At 36.7% G+C, this 26120-nt stretch overlaps 1 protein-coding gene across 3 annotated transcripts; it reads left to right on the top strand.

Moving 5' to 3' along the window:
• Window positions 1–172: 172 nt before the first annotated feature.
• LOC139963720 (mediator of RNA polymerase II transcription subunit 24-like) lies at window positions 173–26044 on the top strand. Of its 3 annotated transcripts, none has more exons than XM_071964812.1 (24): window positions 173–312; window positions 1268–1447; window positions 2424–2506; window positions 2645–2763; window positions 2919–3142; window positions 4222–4299; window positions 5194–5323; window positions 5836–6010; window positions 6511–6624; window positions 7598–7728; window positions 8648–8734; window positions 9361–9448; window positions 10338–10474; window positions 11231–11351; window positions 12630–12707; window positions 17358–17524; window positions 18143–18242; window positions 19191–19372; window positions 20138–20421; window positions 20944–21135; window positions 21807–21880; window positions 22883–23060; window positions 23631–23776; window positions 25524–26044. In XM_071964812.1, exons 2-24 carry the CDS (start codon window positions 1303–1305, stop codon window positions 25647–25649), a joined length of 3159 nt encoding a protein of 1052 aa, XP_071820913.1. In that variant the 5' UTR covers window positions 173–312; window positions 1268–1302; the 3' UTR covers window positions 25650–26044. The 3 variants fall into 3 exon arrangements, with proteins under 3 accessions (XP_071820913.1, XP_071820930.1, XP_071820922.1); XM_071964821.1 differs by having other exon boundaries at window positions 197–312; window positions 1301–1447; XM_071964829.1 differs by lacking the exon at window positions 12630–12707.
• The last annotated feature ends 76 nt before the right edge of the window (window positions 26045–26120 follow it).

The following is a 26120-nucleotide window of genomic DNA, read 5'->3' as shown; positions in this document are numbered from 1 at the left end:
ATTTACACAGCCCTCCGAATGATTATTAAGATCTTTTCGGTATTATATCATGAAACTTTCTTTCACAATTTAGAGTTCGCCCTTCCACAGAACATTTGATTCGCTTAAATTTTCGTGAGTTCTGGTTTGTTCTGGCTTACAAGACAAGTGCAATGCTGGCTGGCCTGGTGAACTTAGCAAAATAGATTGCTTGTTTATGGTCAGTCAACGTGTAGACAAAAATCTGTTGAAAGAGGAAAACGGCGGAAGAAACGAAGGCACACTCCAATTTCTCGAACACCGAAGGTTTCTTTGTTCAACTTCAGACCATAAGTAAACAGCTCCTTTTTATATTTCCTCTTTTTTGCACATTCGTTTACATTATGTACCAGTAATGTCGTTGTATGGCTACTTCGTTGCTTACCGTGATGATCGTGTTGACCCTAACAATATTAGCAGCTGTAGGAACTACGTTGGTAGTAGTTTGACGAGAACGCATGCAGTCTGTATATTACTATACTGTAGGCCTAGGAACAAGCTGGGTTTTGTCCGACAGATAGACGAATAAGGTGTAGTGGCCACACGATTCATCTGGCTGCCGTCGAATAAAAAAATGTATCACTTGTTACTCGGCAGCCAGACCAATAAGGTATACTTCCCTCCTTATTCTCCTTGCAGCTACATGAAGATGGAAATCTATGTTGATAGCCGCATGTCCTGTGTCTACTTAAAATGCCAATATTCCAACTGATTCAACTAACTACCACTATTCCCCCCAACCCCCTCACCTTCTTTCCCCTGCGTGAAGTTCAGAACTCATTTATTTGACGACTGAAAGAAAGCACCCTTTAGGAGGAGGATTCTAACTAACTGTTAATTGTCTATGTAGGCTATATACACATTATCAGCTTATAGTTGGATTGTCAGCAGGGTTGATCTTTTTGTACAGATATTAAGGATATTTAAAGATTACTATCATTCAGAATGTTATGAAAGTGATGACTTGGAAACTTGTGCATCAATGTATCTTGAAAAGTGTTGATAAAATTGTCACCGAATGTGGAGGGACAGTGACATGATTTTTTGCTGACACAAAATACAATTTTCCTCTTTAACAGACTTTCTCAAATCAGTATAAATTTGTGTATTTGCATAGTATGGACAGCGGGGTTTAATGGAGGTTTAGGTACTGTCAGGGGGCAAAATGTTTACCGTAAAATAGTTTCAAATAGATGCACTATTAGGAATTGTGTAACACTTAAATATCACATTATATTCCAATGTGTAGAATCAAGGATCTTCCTTGATCTGCTATGTTTAGGGATGATGATGGATGCCCAGCAAACATACACAGCAGTGCAGGAGCTCTTGCTGAGAGCATGGAAAGAGAGGCTGCCCGACATTCAGTGGAGTATTCAGATGAAGAGAGTGTTGAAAGGTGCCACCATCGATGGATATACACTCTGTGGTAAGGATACCTGCTCAGTGCAGAGAAACTAGTACAAATGATAGGAGCTTTCGTTATAGATCACCTGAAGTTTTTTTTTTTTTCACTTTTTTTATAATTTGGAGTAATACTTGTCGTTGCAAGGAACAAAATTACCAGAGATTTGCGGACCAAATATAATCGGTTGCTATAAAACCTGAGTGAATTCTGTTTCATACAATGCATACAACTCATACAATTCATACAATTCATGTTTCATACAATTCATACAACAAAGCATAATTATGGACGTTAAATATGGACGTTAAATATGAATGGAAGAGACTGACTTCGGTCAGCTTGCGGCTTTGATAAGCCAATGAGGCTTCTTCGCGAGTTCCTGCTTGCAGGAGGATCTAATATACATACATACATACATACATACATACATACACACACACACACACACGCATACATACATACATACATACATACATACATACATACATACATACATACATACATACATACATACATACATACATACATACATACATACATACATACATACATACATACATACATACATACATACATACATACATACATACATACATACATACATACATACATACATACATACATACATACATACATACATACATACATACATACATACATACATACATACATACATACATACACTATTACAAATATCATTAAGGAATATAATACTATAGTAATTCTTCCTAGGGCTGACTAGTTGACACATATTAGGCAGCCCTGTTGCAGATGAACAGTTTATAACCATCATTTGATTGCACCCTTCTGGTTGAGGAGAAATGCTTCATCATGATTTTGGAACATTGTCACTAAATATACTAATGTGTATCTGGTAGAAATTTGAATTTTTGATGTAAAAGTGACAATAGTGATATGCAACAGCTTTTAATACTTTATCTTTTTAATTTACCTCTTTAAACTTTTCTCTTTTTTGCTCCTTGTCATATTTTAACAGATATGATCCTCAGTCAGATGTTTATTGGTCCAAACCCTTCCTCTCTACTTATCTCTTACTTGAAGCACTCCATATGCACGCAGGTAAGGAATGGTTTAATTCAGTGTGATATTTGTAACTATAGAACTCTACCATATTGTTTTTGTTCAAGTTACTCATGACGCCATCTGCTGTATCGATTCTTTTACATTAACGGCTAACTCTGTTCAATTATCTTTCAGATGGTCTCTCATGTTGCCGTTCTTAGAAGTCTGGCCAAGTACGAAAATACCTGCGTCACTAGGCCATTCTGTATGAAAAGTCTTCTCGAAATTCTCAAGTTGTGCGTGGTAAAAATCAGGTGAACCGGTCGTTTTTCTTGCATATCACTTTTGGATATGATCACATTTAATGCTATCATTTTTTAGAACTGTTTGCAAGTTAATTTATTTACTTCATTTGCTATCCGGTCAAAGTTGAGGAATAACTGACGTATCAGTGATCTCTTTTTGACAGTTGTCTCGGCCCTCCAGACGAGTGCCTCCAAATTGCTGTAGCTCTGCTTCAGGTGATTCTGTGGTTAGTCAAATCGATTTGCCTGTCACTGGAAAAAATAGCAGAGAATGGCTCCAGCATTCAAATCGTAACCAACCTAATGCAGATGTGTGAACTTCTCTACGGTATTTGTGCTCAAGACCAGACCAGGATGCTACTCTACATAGCCAGATTAGAGGATGAAGGTATGTATGTATGTATTTTAGATCCTCCTGCAAGTAGGAACTAGCAAAGAAGCCTCTCAGGCTTATCAAAGCCGCAAGCTGACCGAAGTCAGTCTCTTAGATTCATATTTAATGTCCTTGATTATGTATTGTCCATTGTCAACAACTCTGTAACTGGACAACATACATTAATCTTGGAGTGACTCAAACTCGGGACCTTATGATTGGAAGGCACCGGCATTAACCACTGAGCTAACACTCTTAAATTACCCAAAAGAGAGGTATAAATACCTTTTTTTTATTCTGTTGTAGGTTACCCTATTTCTTACAGGAGAATCCAGTGTCCCTTCAAATCTCTGGAATGACATTGCTTCTTTCAAGTTTGAAAAGCTTTGCTACTTTATGACTGTTCTTCAACCATATATCAAACAATGAATTTTGGATATAACTGGTGGTGGAGGGGGAAGGGGAAGGGGTGGGCAAGGTCATCAAGGGGAGGGGGAGAGGGTTAGCTTTTGCACAAAAGCCTTAGTGCATCACTGGTATTGTGTGTTACCATTGCTAAAGGATAAATAAAATAAACAGATCATGAAGTCTATGGGTGACTGCTGTACAGATGGAGGGGATCTGTGCATGACAAAAAACTCCACTGGGGTACATGGAAAATGTTATGAAAGGCCATCCACTCATCATTAATTAGTCTTAAAAAGGAAAGCAAATTGATAAGCATCTGCCTCAGCAAAGATGGTCAGAAGCAATGAATCATTTAACCAAGAACGTAGTAGCCTAGGTGACGGTAATTCGAGATCTCTCACTTTCTCATGTCTTGCTATGGCAAGAGTTGGTTGGTATGGTGATGTTATTATTATGATGCAAGTTCTCTCTATCAGGTGTGCCTAAAGTGACAAACTTTCATATCCTGCTCACACAGAAAAGGATGTAATGACAGGTTTTGTCCATTCAGTATTTTATTTTAAATTTTGTACATTTGTTGTACTCTACCAGAGACTACAATTTACCCATGAAGCTATAAAGACCATCAATTACTGTAGATATGTGAATAGTCCTTGACACATGTGTCCAACATTCTTCATTAACAGCATTATGGAGCCAACTGGAAGGTGAAATAGCCTCGGTATCAACAATAATAAATGCACATGCATCAGGGACAAACAGAGGTAAGCTATTATACATGTGCTTCTCATAAAAGGGTGAAACTGTACCTGTACATGCCATCAGGCATTGTAATTAATCATTTTTAAGAAAGTCTTTATATTGACTTCAGCAAAAAAAGAAAGAAAGAACATTACAATTCTGCCATACTTTGTTTTAGTTCATAAGAATTGTACTGGGCATGATTTTAATGGTAGTTAGAATTTTCATACCAGTTTCCAGGCCGATTAAATTTGTTTATTCGATCAGTGGTGAAATACTGTTAAATGTCTGTTTACAAGAACTGCCAGGCAACTAACAATGTCGGCAAAGTTGAATTTACATCTTTCTGTTTTCTCATTACAGGCCTGTAGGTGGCATGAGTCATGTTGTGTTGCTTTACTCTATTGCATATTCTTTATTCATTTTTAAGTTGTGCATCCATCGGTCTATTTTTAAATGTGTCCCTACTCTTTGTTTCTTGTCTAGTGGGACTTTGAGTATGATCCTGCAAGGATGAAAACATCAGCCCCTATCACCTTTTATATATTTCCTTCATAGGTAATCATCTCAGCCCCTCTCACCTTTTATATATTTCCTTCATAGGTAATCATCTCAGCCCCTTTCACCTTTTATATATTTCCTTCATAGGTAATCATCTCACCCCCTTTCACCTTTTATAAATTTCCTCCATAGGTAATCATCTCAGCCCCTCTTACCTATTATGTATTTCCTACGTAGGTAACCATCTCAGTCCCTTCTACCTATTATACATTTCCTACATAGGTAACCATGTCAGCCCTTCTCACCTTTTATGTATTTTCTTCATAGGTAACCATGTCAGCCCTTCCTACCTTTATGTATTTCCTTCATAGGTAACCATGTCAGCCACTCTTACCTTCTATATATTTCCTTCATAGGTAACCATCTTGAGCAAGCCTTAAACAGTAACAGACAACAGCCCAGCCCACAGAGGAAAGACGGAAAGGAGAGAACTGTCAACGAAACGTTAAAGTTTAAATTAGAGAGAGCATTAGATAGTGCCCTTAAGTAAGTTGCTACTTCATCTGTGATTTGTTGACTCAGATTTTGAGTAGCTTTGTTTCTATGCTTCTCTCTGTTTTCCTGTCTCTTTTGTAATTGATTTGCAATTTGAAGGGATTGGAAGAAAGCCCATATGTCACTCGATTTGAGACGGTGCATATTGTGATCGATTATACTTTCACAGTTAGCCATTTGGGACATTTTTAGAAAAGAAAAAAAAGGAAATGTTGGCTAACTTTTGAATGGTTGATTCATTGTTCTAGATGCCTACAGCAATACATCCTTGTCGAGTCCCAAAAAGATACCTATGACAGTCAACATTTAGTTCATAAATCTGGAATAATATACATGTGTATACTAAATTCACATCACAGTGAAGTTCATTTAGATTAACTAGCCTTGTATAGTTTCGAATAATGGAGAAATATCTTCACTACTGAAAAGTTTTGCTTTATAATGTAGATATGTGGGATTTTCTTCTGATGATTAACTTCTTATGATGATAAATTAATTTTCAGGGTTCCAAATTGCAGTTACAGTGGTAAATACCTACCAACTACTCACAGCATGGAGTACTACACTGGCTATGTCAACTGTTATGTTAACATCATGACCTTTATCGAAACACATCTGACCATTACCCATGATCCTCAGCTGTTTGTTGATCAGATACTTCTTTATGAGAAGTTGCAGGTGAGATTGATATCCTATATATGTTTTTATTTATTTGAGTTATTTTATTTATTTAAAAAAAATACATTATTGGTAGAGGAGGTGCTTATATCATATTTTTTTTCCTCATCGTTTGAATTCATTGCATCCAATATTAAACTAGAAAATGTTTATTCTCAACAGAAATGTGAGAACCTCTTTACATTTTAGCTGTAGCACCTATATTAGCCAAATCATTTTAGGAACATACATTGGATAAGAAGTATTTCTTAGTGTTTCTTAAAACGTGTTTTGTATTTATGGACAAAAGGAGATCTCTGGGCAAGTGAGCAGGGGTTACAGAAAAAGCTTAGTAAATGAAATTTAACCCCTTAGTTCAATGTATGCTTAAGATCCTTCTTGCTCAACGTAGAAAATATTAGGAGTTTACCAAACGTTTATTAGTACAGAAAAAAGGAACAATGCCTTCAAAGATGAAATGGTAGCTTTTTAATTCTTTAAATTTTGTTCTCACCGCATAGAATTTATCCAGGAAGCAGTTGTACACCAGTTTATGCCAAGGGGCACTTCTGGGTCTTGTAGACTCCTCAGATGATACTGACCAGATTCGATCGTTTGCGTTTCTGTTTCTCAAGGTTAGTGGTATCATCTCATGGAAACATTACACAGTGGTTGTTGTTTTAGGCTATAAAAATAATAATAATAATCAGGTAGTTATTTTTACGATGCTTAAGCGACCAAGAATGTGGGAGAAGCCCAAAAGGGCATTTGGAGTATACTTTTCACGTCGGGTGGCTTCCAATTCAACATTTTAACTCAAATTTGGAAAAATTTTAATTTAGAAAGTCGTTTCAGATGGGAATATCGTAGATTGCTCATGGATGAAAACCCCACCTTCTATGACCCGGCCGGGGATCGAACCCCCGAACCTCCCGATTGCTAGCGTCATTGTTTCAAATGCCACCGCCTTTATCCACATGGCCACAGTTGTTTCTTGTTTTAACATGTAGGCATGTGTGTTGCGGAGAAAGGAGTAGGATATGTGATCATTTATCAAATTATATGGTGAACATATTCTGTGAGTGCCATTTATGCAGTATGTAGCCTTATTATACATGCTAAAATAGGCCCTTCTATTTTAAGGGATGGAGCATTCATAGAGTGGGATGTTGGATCTTGGTGGCAGTTTTTAGTCAAATGTTATTAACCTGTTTACTTAGGTATGTGATTTAGAAATTTATTGTTTGTGGCACATTATACCTTCAATTCAAATTTATGTCTCATATCATCGTACAGCAGAAAACCTTGGCCTCTCTGAATTCAAACCTCGTACTTTTAGGATCCTAATTTCCTAGACACATAAAAGGCAACCTCTTCTTCTGTACATGCTTTCTTACGTGTATCTTCTGTTGGTTTCATCTACGAGTGCAGATTGTCTCACAACCAAATTCAATTCTGCTGTTGGATAATTTGACAAGTAGCCTCATGATAAATATCTTTCATCTGTTCGACAGATATACATTGCTTAATAAATTGCCACTCAGGATAAAGTTCATATTTTCTGCGTCACTCATAAAGTTTCTTTGACTCATCTGTCTCTTTCTCTAGCTGCCCAAGATTCTGAGCTACCTCCATCATAATGTGTCATCCATTGATCCTAACAGTTCTGCTCTGTATCACGGATTAGACAATCTGTTGCAGTACGTCTCCCTGATCGACTCAGCAGATACAAAACACAAGTAAGAAATCATCCACGACTACTCGTTTTCTTCTTTCTTCCTTTTTCATTATAGAAAAGCTGTTTCCATTCACTTTTTAAATTATAAAAAATGTTTAAATACTATTCTGAAGTGGTCGAGAGGCCAAAATCATTTTGTGAACATAGTTAAATGACAATGTTTATTCTCTCTTTCTTTTCTCCATCCCTTGTCTACTAATCCCCTTACATCTATCTCTTTGTGTTCACCCTGCTCATTAACCTGTCTGTATTCTGTGTATGTTTTTGTCCCTTCTGTTACTGTTACTTGTCATTTAGCCTCTGTAGAAGATCCTGCTAGGATCGAAACTTCAGGCCAACTTACTTTTACACATAGTTAAATGACAGTGCATATATTCTTCCAAGTCTCTGGATTTGGTCCACAGGGCAGTTTTGAGAAATGTACCAAAGTATTGATCAAATGCGATAACATCTGAATGCATAAAGACACAGGCAGCTTGTTTTCATTCACTGAAAGCTACATGAGGAATGGTTAACGTTTTAATTCAATTCTGGCAAATTTCTTCAAGATGCTGCAGTTACATTAGTATTAACCCAAAACAAGCCCAAATAACACAGATTATTGACCTAAGAAGTTAAATGGTTTAAGGTGAAGTTCTGTAATGTGGATAGGGATATGGCATAGGACACTGTTGAAAATGGACATAAATGCTGGCCAATGACAACCAATGAAAAACCAGCCAGTCCTTCCCTCGACTCCCATCTCCTCTCCATTCATTCCCCTCTTTTGTCATTTCTATTCCTAGTAAGAGTCCTGTGGACTTGCATCTTTGCATGCTCATGTCGATTTCAATCAACATGAGGCCCATAAATGAGGTGAATTTATCTCCTCTCCTTGTTTTGAGTAATACCTATTGATAATTCTTTGAATCCTTTCACAGATGCGACTGCTTCCAACAATTCCTCAGCCAGCTTGTCAAACTTGAACTTCTGAATGAGACACAAGCTACAGAATTGATGGCTAAGAGGTAGGCGTACATTAGTTGGCCTTCTTTCTTCAAGATCGGTTAAGTCACATAGTCTACAAAGCCCGAGTCAAGTATTTGCTAATGTTGTTGCTACAATGATGAAGTTACTAACATTACCTGATATCAGTGATAAATTTTCTTATGTTCAAAGTGAAAATTTGGAAAAATAAAAAAAAAGGAAACTAGGAGATTTCACCTTTGAGTGGCCCTAAAATGGCATCATATGTTCATAAAATGGCTACTGCCATGACTTTTGAACAAAATCTCCCAAATGGAACGAAATTATTTGTTAGTTGTTTGGTGGAGTTGTTTATCAAACCAGATAAATAAAAAAATAGGATAAAGGATTTGGTTGGGATTGCTCCTTTAAATAATGGGAAATGGAGAAGGAACTAAAATGCCAAACTTGATCAAACAATAACAAATTGATAACATGTTAAGAAACACTGTTAACATATGTGTGATCACAAGGAAAGTCTTGACTTGATTCCAAGTACAGCTTTATCATTTTGTTTTATATTTTCTTTGCTGTTGATTTTTCTTCTGTTTTTCTTTCCATTTTTCATGAGGTGAAGAGTAAAGACAAAAATGATATAATCTTTTCTTGCTCTGTCTTTTGCTTTTAGGCAAGCGAGTCGTCATTCTCCAGCTGACACCACTCCTCAGCAGCACCTTGTGATCCAAGCAAACTCTACCTTGCCAACAATATTAGATGTAAGTCACTAAGTGTTCAACTCCTTGTAGTCAAGCTGTAAATGTAGTACATGTCTCATACACAAAATATCAGAATATGTGATCCAAGCAAATTCTACCTTGCCAACAATATTAGATGTAAGTCACTAAGTGTTCAACTCCTTGTAGTCAAGCTGTAAATGTAATACATGTCTCATACACAAAATATCAGAATATGTGATCCAAGCAAACTCTACCTTGCCAACAATATTAGATGTAAGTGACTAAGTGTTTAACTCCTTGTAGTCAAGCTGTAAATGTAATACATGTCTCATACACAAAATATCAGAATATGTGATCCAAGCAAACTCTACCTTGCCAACAATATTAGATGTAAGTCACTAAGTGTTTAACTCCCTGTAGTCAAGCTGTAAATGTACTACACGTGTCATACACAAAATATCAGAATATGTGATCCAAGCAAACTCTACCTTGCCAACAATATTAGATGTAAGTGACTAAGTGTTCAATTTTAGGAAAATATTTAGCTGCCAAATACTGGTTACCTTTAACTTGGAGTTTGTTTTGGTGATATGGCCTGTTAATGCAGGTTTCTAATCTTTCCATGGCAACATGTAGTACAGGTACAACAGCATGAGTCCAAGTAAAATTCCCCTTTATATCAGTAAGAGTACCAGTCTCTAAGCACAAACACGAGACTATGAAATATTGCACCAGTCTCTATGCTAGATTTCCAAACAGCCTTGAGTTATGTTAGAATACAAGTACAGACTCACTACAAATCCGGCTTTCATGTTCGTCGACAGCGTCTACAATTGTGAATGTGAAAGGAAACAAGTTTTGATCTTACAACACTGTTGCTTTCAGAACTGTTTTTCAATCATATACCTTTTATTCCTTCCTCTTTCAGTCCCTTGAAGTTCCTGACAAATCTGTCCTTGATGAGATGCCAAATGTTTTTCATCCTCTCATGAACAGTTTCCAACTCGTAGCGGCAACCTCGGCCGCCACCAATAAACTCAAGACTTTCTCCAGCAAGCTCATCAGGTATTTGAACAGATCATCTTTCGTCTTGCTTTCGTACGATGGAGGAGATCATTTCAGGAGGCTTAGCTTTGATACTAGTGTTCTTTGATGGATAAAAGGCTACTTGAAAGTTTAAAAATGGGAGATGTCAATATATGGCGAAAGAAAACACTGTTTGTGTTTGTTAATATGCTGTATTGTTAATCCAGCTTTGGTGAAATAAAGGCTTAGTTCTGATTCATTAATGTTGTGGCAATGTATCAGAAAAGTAAACATCGTTACAAAGTCACAGTCAGGAATGGCTCATGCTGATGATACAGTTATAATTTGCAGAGTTTTGCTTCAGGCACCAACAACACTGTTCTAAATATTATCCCTCTGGAAGTTTCATGAAATGTTTTACATAAAGATTTCTTTCCTTTTTACTGTTGTGGTCAGCTTAAAATGACATTGATGTACCTATTGGTTTAATAAATGAACATTCCATTGCACTCCTTGGATAACATGTGAATGTGAAATAGCCAATGTAACAATAAAATATGACAGCAACAAGCTTGCTTATAGTTAGCCCTTTACATTCTAACCACCCACCCTCCCCCCTTCCTCCCCTCCTCTCCCTCTCTCTATCTGATATATCTATATCAGTTTGTTTACAACGTCTACATTTCTAGTGAATTTAACCAAAGACACATCAACTTTTGACAACAAAATATCCCTTGTATATGAAAGCTACTCTTTATCTTTTCTTACTTTCTTTTAATGTCACAACTTTGACAGCTTCAATGAATTAACCAAAGCGACGGTGATTGATGGCAGCAAAGGATCGCATGTGCAGGCTGCCCTCTATGATATCTCATTTTTGATGCTGTGTCTGATATCGCAGCAGTACGGCATTGAGGTAAGATACATCAACACCACTGCCTTCCCTACCTTACACAAGGTTGTGTTATCCCATCTACATTTTGCCTAATCATCTGGTGTTAATTTCTTTAATTACCCTCTGAAATGACATTTGGATCTAATCTGAGGAATGCACAAGTAAATGCAATCGATGTATTAATCAATATTTAGTAGCAAAGGTTTTCTGCAAAGGAGTTTGATAAGACAAACATTAGATTCTGTGTGGGTTTAGTTGGAGGATTTGTCAAAAATGTAAAAGTAAAAATAATAAATACATTCCTAAGAGCACAGAAAAACCACCAAAATGACTGTCCATGGTCCTGAAGAATCAAAGTAATAGCTGCAAAGATGGGGTCCTAAGTTGACATTTAAATGAATTTATATTCGGAGAAGTTTTATTTGTAAAAAACTTCCACAGTGGCAAAGATGACCCAAACAAACTACATCAGCTCCTTTCACTTCTTCTTTGGAGTATTTCTTCTCACATAGCCCAGTATTGACTCATTTTAAGCATAACCTTAGTGGCTGGGAATAATGTTGTGAGGGTAAGAACCTGGAGGAAAATCATATTTGAATGTTTACATTTAGCAGTTTTAGCATGTAAAAAAACATTGAGAATGATACAGATGTCTTTAGTAGGTAAAAAGTGCTCAACATATTTTAGACACTGTGTCAAATAGCAAAGCTGCAGCAGCTGCAAGATGCCCTGCAGCAAGGCTGAATCAGTATATCAAACTATAGAGGTTAGCATGATAGACCAGTAGTACCGTGCCTATGGTAATCAATATATCAAACTATAGAGATTATCTTGAGAGACCAGTAGTACCGTGCCTATGGTAATCAATATATCAAATCATAGAGGTTATCATGATAGACAAGTAGTACCGTTCCTATGGTGTGTAACTGCACAGCACAACGTATTTTGTGTCCCATACAGCCTGGCGGCAGGATGCTACAGCCCCCTCAGCACCATACTTTTGCCTACAGTGACAATTCAACCAGTTTGCTCAATGTTTTGCTCATGAAGAGAAGAATTAAACTCTGACAGACTTTTGCAAACTTAACTTGCAACGTCAAAAGGAATAGTACAATATCAGGGAAATGGTGCACAAATTTTGAGTGAAACAGTGGAAACGTTTCAATACCATCACTCTCATATTTCTTACTCTCTAAGGCTGGTTGATATAAAGTGTGAGACTTTGTTGACCGCTCATCAGGGCTGACTGTAATTTCTTGCCTGTTTCTCTGTTTGTTTTGCCTCTTTTTATTCCATCAGTTGGTAAACACAGGCCAGTTCCAAGCTGATTCTTTGGGGAGATCATCATTAGGGTATCAGTGTCACTTCACTCAGCAGGTTTCGTAACATTTACCAATTTTTGCCTGCCGGTTTTGACCAAAGCGAGATAAAATAAATAAATAAACTTGCCAAAGAAGTTGCTTTTTAGGTGCATCATACACTAGCAAAAATAACAAGGAAACACACGAGTTGCTGTTAATTTTTCTTCTTTTTTTTTTTTTAATCAAGAGCATTACACAGCAGAAGCAAAATTTTGATGATGGAGATGACATTTTCTTGTAATTTGTTTGCAGTGAAAGAATGACTAAATGCTGTTGTACATACACTATTTCATGCCTCTCATATTTCATGCCTCCCTTCCTTTTACTTTAGAGTTGTTTTTGATCAATTTTTGATGCCATTTAATGCTTTTAGTCAAATATCAGTGTAGGTTATTTGCTTGATTAGTCCAGTTTCATTCAAAAGTTGCCATTTTGTTTTATATGCTTCATACCACTTTGAAAAGTGTGAGTGGGTGACAAAATGTTGAGAAATCTAATCAAATTCATGTAACAAGCATTTGCTCATTAAGCTTGAATTGGTCAAGCAATCAAAGCAAGGTGTATTTATAGTTTTGATCCATTACAATCTTTATTTGAGTCATATAGTACTTGGGTAAATTTGGTTAAATTGCCATCCAATGCCCAAAAGACTGCTTTTATTGCAACTGTAGGGGTTTATTGATAACTGACGATAATGTGCCAAACCTCTCAGTATTGCTCACGAAATTAACAAGAAACTTTTGGGCTGCAGAGGAATTAGGAGTCTTTGTGTATTGCTCAAAATATGATGGTAGCCTGTGATCAAAGCAGAAAGATACTTCACAACAGTGGTCTGCAAAATGTATGACAAGAACCAAAAATGGGCCACAAAATATTTTTAGTTGAAAAAAAGATGGTTAAAATTCTTTGACCATGAATGCTTTAGAATGAAATATTGATTGTGTTTGTTAAAGGTGTTACAGTTACTTAGTAACCACTTTGCAAAATAAGATTTCAACTCATAAAGATTGCTTTCATACAGATCAACAACTTTCAAACCATTTTGCCTTACCCTCATTTCCATCACGCCTTCACCACCCGTGCATATTTCCTACGTTTCCTTCTTTCCCTAACCCAGTCCCCCTCCCTGCCCCTATAAACCCCCCTCCTTGCTGCTATAACCCATCTCTCACTCATTTTCATGTTCATACTTACATATCATGCCCATCATTCTGTTGAGTATTGTTAGATTTCAACCTCAAGTAAATCATTTTTGGAGCAATGCTTGCATCAATGTTTGCCAACACCTCATTCATTGCTTTGTTTTCTCACCTGGTCCTTTCTAGCACTTTCAAGTCAATACGTTTTGGTCAGTGAGTAACTTAAGGGACAGTTGTGAACTTTTCCTTAATTTTTTGAAATGGAAACTTCATGAGTTGAGATATTGAAGGGAATATGGGGGGGGGGGGGTGGGGGACAGGGTTGAATTCATTTATTGCAACTAAAAAATATTAGTACTTGCTTCTTTCTCCTAATAGAACTTAAGATTTTAGTGAAACAGCTTCATCAACTTATGGACTTTAAATATGTAGGATATATTTATTAGGGTGAGATATGTTAGTTTACAAGTTGCATCATAAACCTGAAACAAATTCTGTTCAAAAGAGTTCTCATCATAAGTTTTGAAAATAGTTTATATTCTTAAAAATTCAGAATCAGATTCACTCAAAATAATTTGCATTGTCCATATTAGTACTTCTCTTTCAATGAGTTGAAGATAGCCTGTAACTTAACCTTTAACGATTCCTAATCATTTTACCATCTAATGCTTCCATTTGCTTATCATAGGCTAGGCCTCTTCAATGGTACATCTGCTGTGAGAGTGTTGTTAGCCTTTAACAATACCTAATCTCCTTATCATTCGCCATCTTCTGCTTATCCCACTTGCCTTATCATGTAAGGTGAACATATCTTATTTCAAAACATCCAGGACATGGTATTGATGTTGAGTAACTCATCATTTTGACACCTAGGAATAGTTATAGATATACTGTACACTGTATGTTAACAGGGATGGGTTGAACTTTGAGAAAACATCTGAGTGTTTGATGGTGCTTTGTTTGAAGGCCGAAGGTCAAATGCTCTAGATCCTGCAATACCTACATTTACCAGCTGGGAAATTATTCAATAATTCGGTTGCCTTTATCTGTGAGTGAACTCTTTGGTTTTACTCTTAAAGAGCTTACCCTCAACGTGTTGTTTCTGTGTATGGAAGACCAAACTGGCAAAAGTTAGATCATTCAGGTGCCTTTTAAGAAATCAGGAAAAGTTCTTGTGACACTTGCTCCAGGGATAGTAGATGGAATTTAGGGACAGTGTGGAGCTCTAGGACAGTTTCAATCTGGGGACAGTAAATGGAAATTGGGACGGTACGGTCATTTCTGTTAGCATTTAACATTACCTAAATTACTGAGTATTGTCTGCTCCCATGTCTGCCTATCATAGACTAGGTCTCTTGGTACGTCTACAGTGATAAGTGCTGTAAGCCTTGACATGTAAATGTAACATAAATGTAACATAGGTCCTTCCAAACAGTTAAAATGTGTTGACAAATGTAATATAGCAGACTCTTACAATATGCATGGTGTTTGAGTGGGTGGGTTGAGGGTGGGGAAGGTTGGGAAGAGGGGGAGGATAGTAAAACTGCTTTGCAAACCCAGACAGCTAATTAAATATTCCCAGTATTGTTGGGATATAACTAACACAAAGAATAATAATGTGGATTTCATCAGCCATAGCTCTTTCTGCAGCTTTTTTTATTTTTTATTCAGTAATGAAATTGTCAATTGAAATGTTATGAGAGTTCTAACCCAGAGTTTCAAAGTAAAGGTAAAAGTTGCATTAACAGTAGTATCAAATGACAATATTATTTTATGTTTGGTGCCTTCATCTTTACACCAGCTTTTAACAATGCTTCATTCTTACAACCATGTTATTTTTACATAAATAATGTTTTGAACAAATAGTTGCAAAAATTTAAGCAAACCATCATCTTTCAATTTTGCCAAGAGCTCTTGCAAGCAATGAACATTACAGCAACAGCAGGAAACGCTTGGCAAAATATCTTTTACTATTTGCGTGCCATGATTATGATATGATGCATTTTCCTGTCGGCTTGTAACTTTCTTTCCTTGTAACGAAGCTGGTAATAATTGCACACAATTGGTGCCCATCAATCATACTAATAAAGTTCCAAGTGGAGACAACTTTATGACTGCTGTTTATCGATGAGTTATTAGCCATTTAATCTATAACAAAAAAACAAGTTTTAAGATTTTGTCTGTAGTTGAAATGTTAGGGGGAAGGGTCATACACCCCCCCCCCCTTTCTGGATCTGTATGTGACACACTTGTTACTCCATGTTCTTGTGTGACACTTCATTTATCACTTAACAAAAGCTTGAACATGAAGGCGCACTCTCATAAAATCTACATGTTTTCAGGTTGCAAAGTAACCCAGAACCAAATGTTGCATTTACCATTATCCTTAAAGTAGTACTGAGGAATAAGTATCATCTGTTTGTCCTTTGCACCTTGAACTATGAAAATCTTCAGGTAAAATAGATTATCTAAACCCCATGTGTAACCTTGATGAATGATATTCCACTGGTAACATTGGAATCAGAATCTGAAATCATAGACAATAAATGCTCACATTCCAGTCTGTCTATTTTAACATTTCGCTACTTGGGTTGCAATCATATTTATAATGCTCCACAAATGTATCTGGTTATCGCCGTTTTGCCATTGCTAATTCGTGAGGTATTCATTGTTTAATACAATGCAAACAACTCTTTGTGTTCTTCATATTTAAATGTAACATATTTATGTTATATTTTGGTTTTCCAAAAATGTCTTTAAGCGTTTGCTTAAATTTTCATAATTTCTGGTGCATTTTTCATGGACTTCAGTGACAGACTTCAGTTACAAAGTATAATATTATCAGTGGAGTATGATACCACAAGAGAGAACAACTCCAATACAGACCACAGATATCACATACTATTCTAGACCTCTTTGTATCTTACATTATCAGTGGTATCAGATACCACAAGAGAGTGACAACTCAAATACAGACCACAGATATCACATACTATTCTAGACCTCTTTGTATATTACATTATCAGTGGTATCAGATACCACAAGAGAGTGACAACTCAAATACAGACCACAGATATCACATACTATTCTAGACCTCTTTGTATCTTACATTATCAGTGGAGTATGATACCACAAGAGAGTGACAACTCTAATACAGACCACAGATATCACATACTATTCTAGACCTCTTTGTATATTACATTAGCAGTGGAGTATGATACCACAAGAGAGTGACACAGACCACATATATCACATACTATTCTAGACCTCTTTGTATCTTACATTATCAGTGGAGTATGATACCACAAGAGAGTGACAACTCCAATACAGACCCACAGATATCACATACTATTCTAGACCTCTTTGTATCTTACATTATCAGTGGAGTATGATACCACAAGAGAGTGACAACTCCAATACAGACCACAGATATCACATACTATTCTAGACCTCTTTGTATCTTCTCCTGTCCAGCACTTAACCTGCCTTTTTCTTCTTCTTTTACTCTTTTTGCTTTCTTTGATCAGATGGTTTTAAATAACGACGAAGAATCGTTCTTTGAGCGCTGGGCTCAGCAGTGTCTCCCTGATGAGTTAGGTGCAAAACCCATGTATCTCCCCCTTGCCCAGACAGAACAGATGAAGATTGACCAATTGGTGCAACTGTTCTATACCTCAGGGGACATTAAGGCCATGTAAGATACATTACATACTCTCATTGGCTACTGAAAAATTACTTACAAATGATTTATGTTGATCTTTTTGTCACATGTCTTCAGTGATATGTTTTAATGTTTATAAAAACTTGACTATAGCAGATTGAAAAATAGCTTTAAGTAAATAATTAAGGGCAGAAGTGCTCAGCATTGTGTAGTTGATGATCTGCTTTGTAAATTTTATAGTAACATATATATAACATTGAGCTGAGAGTAATATTACACTCTGCCATGTGTCATATTAAACTTCATGGAAGTTGTTCAACATTTATTTAGATTTACCGTCGGTGAAAGGTTGTGTCAAATAGGTCACCTTAATAGGAAACAGGAAACAAGGCAATCACTACTATCACAGCATGATTGGATTTTGCAAAACTTCCTTTTATTTATCATTTTATTTCCCATTATTTGTGTTATGAATATGTATTATGAATATGTATTATTTGCATATGTATTTTTTATATTTATATGTTATTTGTATATATATATTATTGTATATATTATTGTATATATATATTATATTATGATACATTATTTGTATATTTATATATGAATATGTATTATTTGTATTATGAATATTTGTTTCCTCTCTTGCAGACAAATGGGCTGTGAAGAGCTTTGTCATTACATTCCCAGTGTTGTTGAACAGACACTGGCTGCCTGGGAGCATGATTATATTGGCAAGGAACAGGTCCAGGTAATAGTACATATAACATCTATGAGACATAAATGTTTCACTCCTAGCCACATGTTTCCAAGACAGAGCCAGCTAGAAACAAACCTTCAGGCCGTTCTCAAGAACGACGTATGCAGAATTTCGGTGCCTATGTCTCCTAGGTGGAAAATTTGAGCAGCTATGGTTGCTATGGCTATTATAATTTTCAAGATGTTTACTTTTAACATATGCTGAAATGTCTGAACTGCTGCTTTAAAGTTAGGTCGATGATGACTTTGGCTTCACAGTTTGAGGTCTAAATATTAAGGTTAATTAATTGTTATGTAATGTGTAATAAACTCAACCAAAAATATGTTCTTTAAATAACAGAGGACCTAAGCATGACATCCATTACCAGGTTCCTATATATTTGAAATGTGTTTATAAACATGTTTCTTTGAAGCCATTGAAACTTCATGTTTTTCTACTGACCAGTGCATCTGATGATCCTGTCCTGATGGCATGTGAGTTAGACTTAGTAGTTCAGTCACTTTGATTGATGAGTATCTGATGTTTAAAGGTTCATTTCTCAATAAAAAGAAAATGGTTTGTATAGAATTACTGTAAAGCCTGGACTATGGTTGTTATAAGAGAGCACTAGAGGGGGAAATTGGAGGGTCTTTTAAACACATTATCTGAACGACACCTGAGAGGAATATAAGTTTTATATGTTGTTGTCTCAGGTTGACTATAGGAATGCTATAGTGTGTCATAGAGTGAAGCAGAGATCATTTGAGGTCACCAGAGGTCAAAATTTGACAACTTTACCACTGTGAAAACAATTTGAATAGTTTTTTCTTTGACATAATTTTTCATGGTCATTAAAATCTCTGATAAGATCATTTGAAGTTGTCTATGATAATTTTGATTTCAATGAAACAATGTTTACATTGTCAGGGTATCACTCTGTTATCATATTCTTTTATGCAGAAAGTTGCAGAGGGGATCTGTAGTGAGATGTTTAGCCTGGGAGTCTGTGCAGCTGCATGGCTCAGTAGTAATGCTGTAGGAGTGGATGCTTCAGGAGACAGCAAGGTCTGGGCCTTCTTTGAGATGTTTCTAGAGCCCAAACCAAGCCAGAAAGTTGACTTCCACTTTAATAATACAGAGAGGTAAGATAATATTTCAGAATGGAACATAGTGAATAGCCACAAGAGGTTGGAGGAGTGGGGGGGAGTGGGGGAGAGCTTGGTGAACACTTGGTATAATTCTAGGGCCCAAACCCAGCCAGAAAGTTGACTTTCACTTTAATAATACAGAGAGGTAAGATGATATTTCAGAATGGATCATAGTGGCAAAACCACAAGGGGTGGAGGGGGGATAGGGAGAGCTTGGTGACCACTTGATATGTTTCTAGAGCCCAAACCCAGCCAAAAAGTTAACTTTCACTTTAATTATGCCGAGAGGTATAGGTAAGACAAGATTTCAGAATAGACATAGTGGTAACCCATTATGGGGAACGGAGGGGGGGGGGTAATAGTTGGGATCTCCCCTCTTTTTCACTCATCCCATAACAATATGGCTCAATAACGTGACTAGTTATATTTCATTTCAAATAGTGAATTAAAGATTTTTAACAAAAAGTTAGAAATTTCCAATTTCATTTTTAAATGTGTATAATAAGAGTAGGATGACAAAATTTTGAGAATTAAATGTGAATAATTAGTGATGGAAAACAATTTTTCACAAAAACATTGCCTACATAGGTGGGCTGTTTTATGTTAACTTAAGATTGGAATGCATCATCACAAAGGTCCAAGAATTTCATTTGACTTGCACGATTTGTCTCTTTTAGACTTTACTAAATGATGCTTGGTACGTATTTTCTGCTGACTATTTTTCTTCTTTTTTTTATACTATCTTTCTTTCTCTGCTAGAATTGCCATGATGACATCAGTCATCGAGAAAATGAAGAGCCATTCATCGGGGACCTCCGAGAAGGCCCAGGAATATGGTAGCAACCCCTCCCTGGCTTCAAAGGACCCCAGCACGTTTTTATTCTCCAGTGCATTCCAGGAGATCATGGTGAGGAAGGTGCTCTTTAAGAGGTTGCAGCCGCAGTTAGAGATGATGTTTAATATGTCAGGAGTGACCTGGATCTGTTGGAGTGTGATCAGTGAAGTCCTGAAACTAAACCGAAGAGATGATTTGGCATTGGCTGGTAAGTGTGGACAGTCCGCGACCGAAACATTGTAAGATGACTCTATCAAGAATTTATAAGATATTAACAACGTTATGAAGAAAGCTGTTCCTATTGGAGTGGGTGTAAATGTCCCTGAGAGAGAAGGCATCGAACCAGCAAAGCTTGACAGCTTATTTAACTGCCTGGTGTCTGTATGTCAGTCACTCTGTATGTTAATTGTCTTTAAAATCAGATTTTCAACACTAGGCATTAAAAATTCATTCACAAAACATCCTATCCCACACACCTCTACATTCTACCCTTCCCAATCATATTCAGACCCCTATCTCCATGCCAACACCCCCACCCACCCCTATCCCCTTGGCATATCAATGTTTTGCTAATGTAGATTGGTCAGTGAATCTTAGTGAGTTTCAGTTTTACTGAAGTAGGCAACAAAAATCTTATTCTCTTATTAAACCTCTAAGAATTAGGTGCACAGTCATGCATTTGTACCTCTAGGTTTTACAAAGATATGTTTAATCCATTGAATATTAACAGCCGAGGCAGCCTATGGAATATTCCAGGTGGACAACGAGCAACTCACCATCGCTCTCCTGAGAAGAGTCCTGCCCCGTCTACTCTCCGATCCCAGCCACAACAACAGCATCACAGACCCGAGAGGGCGTGCCTTGGCCAAGCTGACTGTTTGGTGCATTGCATCTACTCTAACCACACAGAATAGTTACAGAGGTAGGGAGGGGGTTGTTAGGGAGGGGCGTGTTTGTGTATGGATATCTAATATTTGATGTATCTTCTACTTTAATGACAGAAAAGAGCTATCAAGGTAGGGAGGGCTTTTATATATGGATATTGTATGTATTTTAGATCCTCCTGCAAGCAGGAACTCGCGAAGAAGCCATCATTGGCTTATCAAAGCCGCAAGCTGACTGAAGTCAGTCTCTTACATTCGTATTTAACGTCCATGATTATGAATTGTCATATGTCAAAAACTCTGTGACTAGACGACATACATTAATCTTGGAGTGACTCGAACTTGGGACCTTATGATTGAAAGGCACCGGCGTTAACCACTGAGCTAACACTCCACTATCTAAGTATTGCTGTATCTTCTTCCCAACCTCAGAGAAATAGTTAATGAAGTAGGAAGGGTGGGTACAGAAATCTCATGGTATTGTATTATCAAACAATTGAGAAATGTTATTAACAGACTCATTTATGGGATATCTACACAAATTTGAGCTGCAGAATTTTTGTTGAGGAATGAAAACTACACTTTTCGTATAAATCAGCTATATTTGTTTATGCTTTCTAGGGCCAGATTACGTTTACACCAATGCTCATTGATGCAGTGTGTGTTTTTCATCATCATCATCATCATATTATGGTTTTTATTTTACCAGCCGATCCAAAAGCCAAAGAGAATCCAATGAGAATCCGAAAACGAAAACGGACAAGAGGAGAACCAGATAGAGACGTAAGTAAAGAAAGAACTGCAACTTGTACTTTTATGATGGAAAACATTTTGTTTGTTTTAAAGTAAGAGGGTTACATTACGATGAACGTTTACTGCCACACTTTTACTGAGGTTTTCACACTGCTAGTTAAAAATTCCAGATATAGATCTTTGAAAATACTTGCCTTTGCCAGGTAAATGCTTTCTCCTTTCTCCCAGAGAGGGAATTTTAGTACTATAAGTAGGTTATCTGTGGTGTCATCAGTGCAAATGTATGTGTAGAGAAAACAATGTTCTCTAGTTGAATATTTCTTTATATTTGTCATCCTGTTGCATTAGTGTACAAATGTTATCTGTTCTGACCCAAGGTTAGAACTCACATACTAAAGGAATAGCATACTCCATGTCATATCCGCATTGACTTTCATATATCGAATTGTGAAACTAATGTGATTCCCAAGTCCACATATCTAGATGTCAATTCCACCCCTCACTAGATAGCTTTAGATTTCTTGCATCGAGCGCTCAATGTTTTGGTCACTTGTAAACAAACCCCTCTTTACTCACTGGTGAGAAAACTTGCCAATCTGCTCTTTGCAGGTGTAAAGTGGTCTAAAATGCCTTGATTGACTAAGTTTTACACAACATTTATTTTCCTTCATGCTCTGTAAAATCCAAGCCACACAACAGCCAAACGTAGGTATAATATATCTGAAATTATGTTCCCTTTGCCAGTTGACATCAATTTTGCTGAACACACAAGTGTCACTGATATAGACTCTATAAAGAGCGTTCCACTCGAAGGCTTCTTGAGGGTTCTGATGCTCAAGAATCTAATGAAGCATTTACAGATGGTCAAATGAGACCTTTTAGTTTGTATTTGCAAAGAAAACAGCTCCCCTGAATTGCAGTACAAAATACATAGTGTTATTTTTGGTATTTTCTAGCATATTTGTGGGCTCTGCTCCTGGGTACCCTTTATCACTCACATTGATATTTTATTTCCACTCTTGTGAAATTCAGAGCACCAGCACTTTACGGGAAGATAATCGACCGTCAAAGCTTCGCCGTCTCCTGAGCATTCCAGAGGATGAGAACGCTGCTTCTGGTCTGAACAGCACCACCCTAAGCACCACGTCCAACCCCCTCCTGGTACCTCAAACCTCCACACAGCTGGGAGAACCCCTGTACAAGGCAATAGGTAATATATTCATGATATGTTCTATCTTTCCTAACAACTACCTATGTTTTTTAAAATCGAGTTTTACTTTTAGTAACTGTATCACAAACCTAAACACAGTGTCATATCCCAGGGTGGACCTATCAGTTATTCATATCTATTGCTTGGCAAACCTGAGAGGAATCCAGTGAAAGAATATGTTTTGCAATTGGTCGACAATTGCCAGTAAGTTTACTATTAAGACTTATCGATTGTTGGTCACAATAAAATTGAAAAATGGCCAAACCAAAGGCATCCTCAGCTTAGATGAATATCAGTTAACGAATTACCCAGTCATGATTCTAAAAGAAAGAAAACCATCCCAGATTCACTTTTTTATATCAGTATCCATCTCATACAAAATAGTATAAGTGGTGAACTTTGCAAATTAAAAGAAAAAGACTGCTTTATGTCACATTTTCAAAAGTTGTGCAAAACAGAGAGGATAGTGCAAAGGTAATCTACCAAACACATCCTTTCCCCAATTTATTATGCTCAAAGGTTTGATGTAATCTTCTGTTAATTTGTTTGTTTGGTTTTTTATTTTTCCAGCATCCATGATGCAGTTGTTTGCCTCGGTCTTATCTGAGAATGCTCTCAGCAGCAGAACAGAGTTTATCTACTCCTTCCTCCAAGAGATTCTTACCTGCGGCGATGCTGTCTCGTCGACCGTGTTACAGTTTATGCCGGTCTCGATGGTGAGCTGCGTATTCTAACAGCAAACAAGATGGCTTCCAAATCTATCAATAAAGCAGCTAAATAATATATGATGCGACCAGATGGTGTGCTCCATGAATTTAATCATTTCTATGGTGGTTGGTAGATCTGGAACATGGAGAAGAATGAGAAGTTGTCTTATTGAGTCTCTGCTAACTTTGATGAGAAATGAACTGATGTTTGATATAAAACTAAAAAAAATAACTGACAGTATAGCATTGCTGTAATGCCATTATTTTGACAGAACCAGGAGCCCCAAATTAAACGGGCAAAAATAGCCTTTTATAGTTTTAAAGTTTTATCGCAACTACCAGAGAAGTACCCACAGTAAGACCATAATTGATCCAACCAAGACTTTTTGCAGCAAGATTTCTAAGGCTAAATGAGCAAGTAAATGAAGGAATTAGATTTGATAATGCATTGTTGGGATACTAGTCATATCAAATTACGTGCAGAGAAAAGAAGGTGCAAAACTTCAAAACGTTCCATTTTCAACTTCAGTATTTGAACTGAACCTTTAGTATTCAAGCTAGATGTACTACAGTGTGATGGAATTTTCACTCCAATTCTTAAGTACCATCAAAGAAATGTATTCACTGAAAATGCTGCAACTCAGAAAAGCTGCTTTTAAGTTTTAGTACCTGTTAAACAAGGCATTACTAAAAGGCTTTTTTATTTGCTTTTTCAAGCTTTGGAGATGAAATTGGTTAAGGAGGCTTAACCTTTCCACATCTTGAATGTTAATGGAAGATAATAACTCTGAAACTTTACTCCAATTATGATCAATGCTCTCAAATTATCATAAGGCAAAAGAAAAATGCTTGAATCTTAGATTTCCCATCAATAAATTTTGCATAGTTTCTTTGTGTTTATTTAAACCATTTTAGATGATTCCTTCACTTTTCTTAGCTCAATGGTCTGAGTGTGAGTCTAAAATTACTTAAATATCTTTGAGTGGTGCATCCCGATGATGTTTAAAATGTGTCAGTTGCTGCAAAAATAGTACCTGCAAAAACACTGTGAAAAGATACAACCTGTAAAAGAATTGAAAATGGTTATGACTGATTGCTCTTTGCTTCTGGAGGGAAACTAAATGAAAGTGAATACCTGCATACGTCAAGTTTAATCAGTAATGCTGCCCTCTATGACAGAAATATAAAAATATCTGCATAATCATCTTCGAATTCAACAATCTGCAATAGAATCTAAACGGCTTCAAACCAGACAGGCTCAGAAATGTATATGTGCTACAGGGGGAATGTTGACACAAGACCAAGATTGAGTCGTAAATGCTGGAAGTTAAACAAAATCATTAATATTCCACTATATGCTTTATAGTCCAAATATTGGTCATATTTTCAAAGAAGTGAATAAATCACGTATCAGACTTAACCATCCTCAATGTCTAGGACTCATTGGGTTGGTTTAAAGATTTAGAAAAAAACTACTTATAGAAAAGATTTAAGAAAAACTACTTTTGGAAAAGTTTGGCAAATTTTTCGGTATTGCATTTGATCATTATTGAAGATATTTTCAATGTGTAATTTGAACACATCGTAGATTTGTTCTTTCAATTATGATGAAATATTTAAAAGAAATTGTTGTTATGTTAGATGCGGGCCAATCACAGCTAACCTTTTATGTGATAGCCTACATTTCATGTTTTTTATTTGTCTTTCAACATTGTCTCATACAATGACCATTGCCCCTTTATCTCCTTTGCTGTAGGCTAACCATCTCTTCAGCACTATCAACAAGAACTTCATCCAAGACTTGGCATTAGCCATCGGACAGTTGGACAGCGTCGTGGCTCGAAGGCAGGCCGCGAGGGCACTCTGCATTATGGGAAGGTGATTTGGTATCCATAAAATGGACCAATCTTTGTAAGCCCATTCGACACCAGTAGCATGGTAGTGGTGATTGTACCAGTGGTAAACATACCTTTCACCTCTATAGGATGTGCAGCTAAATATCCAAATAAGGATGGAGATATTTTGTCAAATCAACTCACAGTTTGCAATGTCATAAAGGTTGATCTCTAGGCAGAGTTTTTGTGTTTATATGGTATTAGTCTCATAACAAATCAAAGACACCTGGATTGGAGGTGATGTTGCTTTAAAGGTTTTAGTTATGAAGAAATTCACCATTTAAATCATGTTCAATTTCTTTAATCGATCAGTAAGGACCTAATTGTTAATGTTTATCCATTCTTTTCTTAAGTTCTTATAATTCCACCGAAACATGTTCTTTCAGCTTCATATTTTAAAGCAAGGGAAAGCTACAAGCAGAGGTGCAACCATGTGTTTACTTCTAAAGGAGCTTTAG

This window comes from Apostichopus japonicus, chromosome 3 (genome assembly GCF_037975245.1).
Source record: "Apostichopus japonicus isolate 1M-3 chromosome 3, ASM3797524v1, whole genome shotgun sequence".
NCBI classification, from domain to species: Eukaryota; Metazoa; Echinodermata; class Holothuroidea; order Aspidochirotida; family Stichopodidae; genus Apostichopus; species Apostichopus japonicus.
This window is presented reverse-complemented; position numbering and strand designations above follow the sequence as displayed.

Coding starts and splice junctions, on each gene's coding strand:
- LOC139963720 (XM_071964812.1), top strand. CDS start 1,303: ATGATGATGGATGCCCAGCAAACATACACAGCAGTGCAGGAGCTCTTG. Junction 17,525..18,142: donor TCAGGGGACATTAAGGCCAT/GTAAGATACATT, acceptor CCTCTCTTGCAG/ACAAATGGGCTGTGAAGAGC. Junction 21,136..21,806: donor CACACAGAATAGTTACAGAG/GTAGGGAGGGGG, acceptor TTATTTTACCAG/CCGATCCAAAAGCCAAAGAG.